This window comes from Saccostrea echinata, unplaced genomic scaffold, assembly GCF_033153115.1.
Source record: "Saccostrea echinata isolate AGI-Se365-2 ecotype Australia unplaced genomic scaffold, CSIRO_AGI_Sech_v1 ptg000054l, whole genome shotgun sequence".
NCBI lineage: Eukaryota > Metazoa > Mollusca > Bivalvia > Ostreida > Ostreidae > Saccostrea > Saccostrea echinata.
The window spans coordinates 26,686,118-26,696,080 of record NW_026889803.1 but is presented as its reverse complement, the minus strand read 5'-3'; the positions used below and the strand labels follow the sequence as shown (position 1 = coordinate 26,696,080).

The window sequence follows — 9,963 nt, the reverse complement described above, 5'->3', positions numbered from 1 at the left end:
TGATAAAACTTGTTGTATCTGTTGTACTATCAGAAGAATACTAGTAATAACTTTTCTGATATTGACACAAAATGCAATGACACTAATTGCAATCTGTTAGTACTTGTATACAAAGAAGATGTATTTTTCTGGTCTAAGAGTTGAAGAGTTTTTAATGACTTTTTTCATTATATTTTGTACAATCAGCAAATAACAGTGAGATGTCTAACATCAAGTTTAATCACTCTTTGAAGTTGTAGAAATGCACAGAAATTCTTAATAAAAGTTTCTTTGCTTAAGACTTGTAGTAGGATTATATAAGCTTCAAGTCACTGACATAATAAATCATGTTCCATATAATGCCTTATTCACATCACATATTGATATCTCTTCTATTGGAGTTATAGCATCTTTTGGCAAGTACTTGTAATCCTCCTTCTTTGAATCTGAAATCAAGGAGAAAACATAAAAAATATTTTACAATTCTTTCATTATCAGCCAATGAATAGAAAATTATTCTGCCTCTGATTTTTCAAGGGCCGTAACTTAAGTGCTTCCAAGATTTTCAAGAGAATTAATTTTTTTTTGCATTCAAAAATAATTAATTGTTGCCTTCTATTTTACTGCCTCCAATTACATAAGATCATATAATGTATGTTAAAATTCAACGAAAATTTATGTTTGGTGGGAGTAACTAGCATTTTAGACAACACACAAAGTTAGGCTTAGCATTATGTTCCTCTGTTAATTTTTTTGTATACACGTTTGACATCTCTGGTAATAATTCTTACCTGATACAGTACTAGGAGAATCCACTGGTGCCGTATTGATAAAGATTAGGCCTTCATAGAATACAAAGCTACCTAGGAATAAGACACAGAGGAAAGGCGGGATGGAAACTGCTAAAAACCTACAAGCATTACATAAACTGGTCTTTACAAATTGTACAAGACATATAGGCCTTTGTAATGTCTAAGTAGAATTTCTTTTTCTCAAGTTTGAACTACTTTAATTGGCCATCTCTGAAAGTTACAATTCTGAGTTAAATGCATTTTCTATGTGAAGTTCGACCCATTCCTTTTTTTCTTAAGACATGGTGTTCAACTACTACATTCATGATTAAAAACAAACGGGGCAATAATTTTTTCTAAGTTGATTTTCCTTCATAAAAGTTGGATAACTTTTGAGATACTTTTATTAAATAAGCAATTTCAGTGTGGTTCTTCATAATGATATTATGTTTGTTTTAAGTAATAACAAAAAATATTGACTTCCTATCAGGTCAGCAGCTGGGTTACAAACTTAATGGGTCCAAGTCATAACAACACAAACACAGCAAAATCATTTGACTTATGAATGGAAACTGCAAGATTTCAACAACTCCCAAGTCACAAGACTTTAACCTAATAGACATAATCTTGAAGCAGCTAATCAGTGATGACTTACTCTCTGAATGGTCTTTCATCATACATTCCTAATATACAAGAGTTTACATGTAACTTACAATGCAAGAAAGGGTGATTTTTTAAATTTAATTTACATCTCCCAAATTTTTTTGCAACAGATATGAAAATCGTCAGATAATTCAAAACACTGTTTTTTACTTACTGTCCTATTATTCTCTAATACATCTTATGAGAGACAAGACTGAGTTGAGACTTACTTGCTAGGCCAGTAAGTAAGACCAATCCATTCCAGATAAGAGTAGGGAGTGTAAGCCCAAATCAAAAAGATACCTGCAAAATAAAGGATATCATCAAAGACAGCTATAAACATTAAAATTGCTTTCAAGTCTCTCTGCTTTAATAACAGTACTTAACATTTGTTTAAAAACATCAAAAATAGGATAAGGCATAAGCATTTAAACAGGTCCAGCACAATCTCTTGATTTAGCTATATAGCTTGAAATAGCTATATAGCTTTACTAAGCTATTCAAAATAGCTTGATAAAGCTATTTTTATGCAGTTTTTCACAAAAACTTTTTTTGTAAAAAATAAACAAAAAGTCACAAATATTTGACTATGCATATATGTACTATGGGCTATGAAAACACCAACCGAAATCAAAGATAGTTCTAACATTGCAGCTTTTGAATACTTTTAAGCAAAAGATGAATTTCCATTGTTTGAGTAACTGTACACTACCTTGTGTGCGTTGAGGCATGGATAAGTATGATTACGTCTCATTGTATTGAATTATTACCAGTGAATTATCTTGTTGACCGTAATTGGCCTCCTTTATAATTTCATTGAAGAAGTAACTGTATCAATTGCTTTATATAGCCCCAGAACTTTCAGAACTTTGAGTACAAAGTCTCTTAAGGAGACGCAATTTGATGACTGATTTTTACATACATTATTTTCAGAAGAGTTCAAAGTTGAATATCATCACTGCACCAAGGTGCGACTTTTTGTGCATGCTGAGAAAATAACACATTTAAGAAAAAGGTGTGATAAAATAGCTAAATCAAGATATTCTGAATAGCTTAATAAAGCTATATAGCTAAATCAAGCTATATAGCTAAATCAAGAGATTGTGCCGGACCTGTAGAAGGCAACTAGTTGTCTGAGAGCAACATTTTTAGAGATTAAGAGAGGTCTCATCCCTCATGTCCCATGGCATTGCATGGCTAAGTTACAGAATTTTGTAGCACGTTTTGGGTAACAAAGTTTCCTTGATGCAAATGTAGCAAAAAGTGAGAAAGTGAAAATAACGTGTCAAAGCGCACGTGTGACGTGATCAAGCGTCTTTGGTATACCCCATAACAAACTCCATACAGTGTCAATTCTCTGGGACTACTTTCCCTACGAATAATGCTATGGAGTTGTAGCGTAACATAATACTGAGCTGTCTGGAGCTTGACCCCATAACAACACAGTAAAATTTAGAACCAGAGACGGTGGCCGGCGAACCCTATTAAAGAGGCTGGGGGGTTGTAGCCATTTTTAGACTATATTGATCTCCTTTAGAAGAAGAGCTCCATATGAAGATATAGAAAATGATCAAATTTTAAAACTAAAATTTTTGAAATTTTTCTTTGCCAAATGATAGTTGACAGCTTAAGATATCATATCTAAAAAATTAAGTTAAATCTGGTGGTTAATTTGTGGTTAATTTGTTGATCCCCCAGCCTCCTTAAAACAACATACCAAATGAAATGTAGCATAACAAATACGAGACGAATCCGTAAGTTGCCCTTTCTGGTACATGTATTGGTGAATGCGGTGACATGGATTCTTTATTTTGTCTAACTTTCTTTTTCGCAATCATTTAAACAAAATAATTTGTTTAAAATTCAAAGGTCTGCATTCCACTAGTTCGTAACGGTAACTAGCCTAGTTGAGTAGTTCGTCAAATTCGTCGATTCACATCTTGTTGACTTCCGGCTTGACAGGTACTTGATAACTTGATTCCAAACTAACTCGGAAATCGATGTGCGAGTCCTTTAATACACATCAGGCTCAGCTGCACATGCATAGAAAGATTGGGTATTTACCCACATTATTGCCAGATATGTGTGGTTCTTTTAGATTTTTGATGAAAGATTCTACAGTAAATGACACAATATGAAATTCATTCAAGTTTTTTTTAAGCATTGTATTATTTTAGACAAAGATAATGTAATTATTTAGGACATGAATTTTTCCAGTGTATAGTAAGCAACAGTGCTTTCTGTACATTAAACTTCATTGGCTTTGAACATTTTTTCCTTGGGAAATATGGCTGGTAGCTTATTAATCCGAGATTCCTCTGACTCTAACCCCTGCTTTTATATTGTGACATGTGCGGGAGAGATCTGCAAGGTCAAAGGGTCAAAAATATTTGTACTCAAGGAAATCTCTTGTTACAAGGAATACACATGTAAAATATATGAAAGCTCTAGCACCAACTATTCAAAAGTTATGGCCAGGTTAAAGTTTTTCAAAAGTATAGTCAAACGCCAAGGTCAAGGTCAATAATATTGGCACATAACAACTGCATGACAATGTACATGTATGACAAACGCTTCAGCTTTTCCATCGTCAACTTTCCTTATTTATGAAGTAATTTATAATATTCCTTTATCACCTGCATATGATGTTTATGTCTACTAACTTATTCGATGCTGCTTTGAGTACGATCAATATTTTTAAACCGGGGCAGGCTACTGACAAATGAGTTGATGTTACAGGGATTTCAACAACATATTTTGTAGTCAGCATTTCGTAGATCGTCCATCCCAATTTTTTTTCAGGCCAGCGAGCTACAGATCTGCAGCTATGGTAGTTTTTACATATGGAGAAATGGTGCTCATTCTGCTCATTTGAATATCGGCTATATTGCAACTATAATGGCGGCCGATTTCATAAAGGTTTACATAGAGAAAATACCAAAAAATCACAATTTTTTATATCCTAACTATTTCGGATAAAGTTCTTCCGCCGATGGTTTGATTCTTCTTTATATCTTCTACCGGAAATGACAAGACTATTGATACCAAAGTGAAAGTTGCGACCGCCTTTTTAATTTGAAAATTCGAAGCGAGAGTATATTGTTTTAATGAAGGAAAGAGTACATAATTGGTGTTTTTATCATTTTTGATGATGAAATGTAAGTGTTTATTGCAAGTTGACAGAGTTCTTCCGCCGATTAAGAGGTGCAGGAGAGACCCTATTTTTATGAAATACACATGAATTACCATTTCATGAGGAGTTACGACCGCCTTTTCTATTTGAAAATGCCAATTTCTTGCATCAATGTGACCTACTTAATATCGGAAAAACGGTATCCTGAGTCTTCAGCTGTTAATCACACAAAATTCTGCCCAAATAACTATGATGGCGGCTTGAGGAAAAAACAAAACAAAACAGGCTTGCAGGTTTTAACCACAGGCACTTGTTTCGGTAATAAATTTTTAACCCATAGTATAATAATACTATGGGTTAAAAATTTATTACCGAAACAAGTGCCTGTGGTTTTAACATGAAAATTTAAATAAATGGAATTTTGAGTATATGCAGTATCTTATGAATATTAATGAGAATAAATCACGTGGAAGCAATCTCATGAATAAATTGCACACCATTTCTCCATATGATAACTTTGTCAGCAAATACAACCTATCATTGGGTCGAATTTTGCCTTACATATTTCATACCAATTAGTAGGCCTTAGTTTTAGACTAAATTTGACTATGGAATATTCCATCTACCTATCAATACATAGGGCTTACGGCAGATGTGGCCAGTCGACAGGGAATGCTTACGCATCCAAGTTTGTTTTTTTGTTTTTTTGTTTTTTGTTTTTTTTTTTTTGGAAATAAAAATAATAGTTTTCTACACCCTAGATAAAAGAAAATATACCTTTTATAATATTCCATGTATATCTCTCAGAATGAGAAGTTCAGAAGAGTTCTTGGAGGCTCCGAGAAAAAATCCAAGGCCAGGTTTATTTTCTATCGAATTAATTTTCCTCACATTAGGTTTGGCCTTATATTGTAGCACAATAGAGCCTTGATTGTGCCTACATGTACATGTATGTCACAAAGTATAAATATAAACATTGTAAGCTCTGAAATGTAAGATGTTAGCTTTTTTTCCCCCCACTGTTAACGACAGCTCCATTCCACTTTAAACAAAGGGAGAATTCAGTTACCTTATAAAGATGAAATAATTGGCCAACACATTCAGTTTGATGGTGAAATGTCTGATAAGGTGAGCATTGTGGTCCTCGGGTCTTAGTATTATCTGTGTGGGGGGAATTTATTACTGAGAGAGAGAGAGAGAGAAAAGCTTGCTAGAGTTCTCATGATTAGTTTGTAGCACTTTCATTATGCGATTCTTACAGTATTAAGAATAAATCCAGCTCTCACAGTTAATTTCCTGTTTTCCACAATTTAGTTAAGATAAAAATATATTGATTTTGTTAACAATGGAGACCAAGATACTCACTTATAACCTTGCAGTTCAAATATCCGTTCATATTAATAAAAAGGAATGTTAATTCATACCTTAAGTGATCCGTTAAGAATAATCTGATATTCAAATTAAAGGTTTTAAGTTATCTGAAAGTTTTGCTATATTCTCTACACGAAATATCAATTTAATTTCGAAATAATTATACGCCGAAAATTATACTAGCCATCACGAATAAATCTAAGTGGCCCTTAATTAATCAAACGAGTCATAGGCGAGGTTTCATCGTTCCGGTTTTAATTAAAAGCGTATTTTCAATAACGTCTCGTAATTAGAGAAAATACGACAAGAAAACTTTTACTACGTTATAGATATGTTAACTCATGATTATTTTAACAGGTCATCAGGAAAAACCATTACTATAAAGTATTCCGCCACATAAACGGAATAGCTCCCCCTTCTCTCTCTCTCTCTCTCTCTCTCTCTCTCTCTCTCTCTCTCTGGAAGACCTGTTAGCGAACCTCTTGTCAGAGAATTGAAATTTATCTATGCATAAATATATATGTCTATAAATTCTATGAATAAGTACTAAAAAGCATAAAATATGAAGAAAAGTTATTAATAAATTTTCATCCAATCCTGGTACTTTTAATTAAGATTTTCATGGGTTGTAATGTTAAATGCGCGTCACGGAAAAAAATTCTTTCAACACCCCCTCTGGATGTGTGGCATTTTAAGTTTATTTCTCATAAAAGTTTTCTGTTCTAAAATTATGACCCATGCAAAAATCTAATCTCAAGTGTTCTTGACCTTGTAAAAATAACCTTGAGTCAGGATCTGGTCATTAGATTTTAATATGTATGTTTCTCTTCGACTGGACTATTGTCCTGAAAATAGTACACTTATCTCTTTGACTTTGTCGAACTAACATTTGTCAAAAGAACCTTTTATATAAAGTATGACATTTCGATTGAGGTGTTTATGTTTTATACAATCTATAGTTATGATTCTCCAAGATCCAGAAAAATGATTATACAAGCTGTAGCTGTAATAGAAATGAAACAGAATACCACGGATATCTTAATTACTTCTAGAAATCAGAATTTTGTTTATAAAACCAATCAATTCCAATAAAACCCGACACTGATCATCGTGTTGAACATCAATAATTCTTATCTGTTTTCTTGCTTTAGACCTTATGAACATTTAAATTCATATCAAAGAATACTTGACACTGGGAGCTTTGGTTATCAGTATACGTGTTCTGGAATGCTCAAGCAATTATTACAATTCACTGGGAAACACATAAATTTCAAAATCTCTGAAGTCTTTGTTCTGATAACTTTGTGACGGCTATCAAATCTCTCCAGAAGGTTGATGTGTTGGTGCTAATAAGACGGTTTTATTGGGACATATATTTCCTGATGAACTCGGGGAAAACAATTGTATCATTTCCATATAATTGGCTGCAGTAACCGACAAGCTATAAATGGTATTGCTTTTATACTATTGTTCTGATTGTCCATTGGTTAATTAACAACATGGTGGTATACACTAGTATAAAGAGTCGGTCTTGGTTCTACTAATCCGTGACATTTCTCAAATTTCTTTAAATCTGAATCATCTCGTTTTGTATCAAAAAAGAGAATGTCATGGGAAATCATATACTTATAAGTTCAGTAAAAATGAAATGTCAACTGTACATAAACAAAGCTTTAAGTGAAAAGCTAAGACATGTAGAGTATGCAAGCAGAGCCACAAGGATTTACCTAACTGATACAAAGAATAACATGTCAGGGGCCCATGTTTCAAGTTTTGATTTTACTTTGGTAATGACGTAAATACAATCATTACCTTACGTTCTAAATTCAGCATGTGAATTCAAAAATTAAAACATGACGCTAAATCTGAAATCATGGAAATATATGCGGTGGCAATTTTTTGCGACTTTTGTTCACCAAAGCTTCCTGAGGGACGAAAAGGGAGAAATTTGTTTTCTTTAATTCATGTGTATGTTAATACTTATACATGTATTTACAATAATATTTCTCTGATCACAACAATCACTCCTTATCGATCATTCCACGTTTTACAAAATAGGCAATGATACCATTTAACAATCCATCGTAAATAAACCATAGTTATTGTTTAGAAGTATGTGGTGAATACCTATTTGTATCTGATTCATATTTTTAACCAATTAGTTATATACGACAAAGAAATAAAATATCAACAGGATGTAATATGGGTTTGCGTAATATGAACAGGTATTTTGATTAGGGTTGTCCACGAAGAGCTAAGGCTCTTCACAAATCGTTTCTTCCAGTAATTTTCAAAGATTTTTTAAATGGTAAACGTAAATGGCCTTGAAATAACAGACTGCAGCAACGGGCCAAAAAGTGAATGTTAGGGCCGATTATAAACTCTTCTCGGACCCCCTTAAATAAATGATAGAAGAAAGCTTCGTGTTCTAAATTTTGAATTTACCGGATTGAAATGACATGAATACCGATTGCGAACCATCTACCCTTCCGTTTTTACTAAAACGGAAGTGATGAAAGAGTTAGAGTGACTACACGAAAAATATGTTATGGTTCCAACAGACAAGGTTGGCAACAATATCGTCTTTGTTTGTAAGACTCATTATTATAATTGTATTTTGGAAGAACTTGGTTTTAATTCTACGTCTGAAAATCCTTCATATACTCACAGTTCACTTTCCAAAGAAGAAATGCTTCAAAATCTTTTTTCAGTGTTTAATACTTTTAATATACCAGTCAACCAAGGTGAGTTCGATCTACCCTATCTATACTGGATTCCTAAACTTCATAAAAATCCAACAAATGCTCTACCAAGCCCTTACCGGAGTGATTTCAAACTGACGATTCGCGAATAAAAGATGACGCGAATAATAGTTGGCGTACAGTATCTTTACTCCTAACAAAAATATTAACTGCTGTAAAGGAGAAACTTCAGACGTACTGTGCTACAGCTTATTGTAGAAGTGGTCTAAATCAGATGTGGATTCTCAAAGAGAACTTAGAAACTTTAAAATCACCAAAGTTTTCAAAAGTCTATCATATCAAAACTTACAACTTTTCTACACTTTACACAACAATTCCCCACGATAAATTAAAATCTAGACTTTTTGATATCATAGACAATTGCTTCTTAAATAAAAACGGAACTCAGAAATGTTCACATCTTGTGATTGGTTATCAGCAAAATTACTTCGTTAAAACCACTCTGATTTTACATACAAGTACTCTGAAGTTGATATTAAAAGGATGCTGGAGTTTCTCATTGACAACATTTATGTAGTCTTCGGAGACCAAGTTTTCCAACAAACTGTTGGAATACCGATCGGCACTAATTGTGCTCCTTTATTAGCTGATCTGTTTTTATATTCCTATGAAGCAGAATTTATTCAAAAACTTCTACACGAGAAGAAGAAAAAACTAGCTGCGGCCTTCAATTCGACATTCAGATATATCAATTAACAATAGTTATTTTCATTCGTATGTCGACTCGATAGATCCCAGTGAACTAGAAATAAAAGACACCACAGAGTCTGCCACATCTGTTTCATATTTAGATATTTTACTTACTATAGACGATTAAGGACAACAACTAAATTGTATGACAAAAGAGATGACTTTAGCTTTTTCATCGTCAACTTTCCTTTTCAAGTAGTGATATTCCACTATCACCTGCTTATGGTGTTATGTCTCCCAACTTATTCGCTACTCTAGAGCTTGCTCTGAGAACGATCAATTTTTAAAGGCAAGCTACTCACTGATAAGTTGATGTTACAGGGATTTCAACAGCCTCGTTTAAAGTCAGCATTTCGTAAATCTTATGGTCGTTATAATGACCTTGTTAGCAAATATAACCTATAATTGGGTCGTATTTTATCTGACTTGTTTCAGAATTGTTCAGTGTTGTTAGGCTTTTGTTTTTGTACTGAATTGACTACGGATGGTTCCGTCTACCTGATCTATATATAGGGCTCACGACAGGTGTGGCTGGTCAACAGGGGATGCTTACTCCTCCTTGGCACCTGATTCCACCTCTGGAATTTCCTAGGGT

General features: G+C 33.4%; 1 protein-coding gene across 1 annotated transcript; it reads right to left on the bottom strand.

Moving 5' to 3' along the window:
* Nucleotides 1–134: 134 nt before the first annotated feature.
* LOC133205457 (phosphatidylinositol N-acetylglucosaminyltransferase subunit P-like) lies at nt 135–3,289 on the bottom strand. The gene is made up of 4 exons (XM_061341277.1): nt 3,130–3,289; nt 1,643–1,715; nt 771–889; nt 135–425 (listed from the first exon to the last, which is right to left on the bottom strand). The coding sequence occupies exons 1-4, from the start codon at nt 3,248–3,250 to the stop codon at nt 325–327; spliced, it is 414 nt and encodes a 137-aa protein (XP_061197261.1). The 5' UTR covers nt 3,251–3,289; the 3' UTR covers nt 135–324.
* Nucleotides 3,290–9,963: the final 6,674 nt, after the last annotated feature.

Coding starts and splice junctions, on each gene's coding strand:
- LOC133205457 (XM_061341277.1), bottom strand. CDS start 3,250: ATGATTGCGAAAAAGAAAGTTAGACAAAATAAAGAATCCATGTCACCG. Junction 1,716..3,129: donor GTTATGCTACATTTCATTTG/GTATGTTGTTTT, acceptor TTTATTTTGCAG/GTATCTTTTTGATTTGGGCT. Junction 890..1,642: donor CTTACTTACTGGCCTAGCAA/GTAAGTCTCAAC, acceptor TAATGCTTGTAG/GTTTTTAGCAGTTTCCATCC.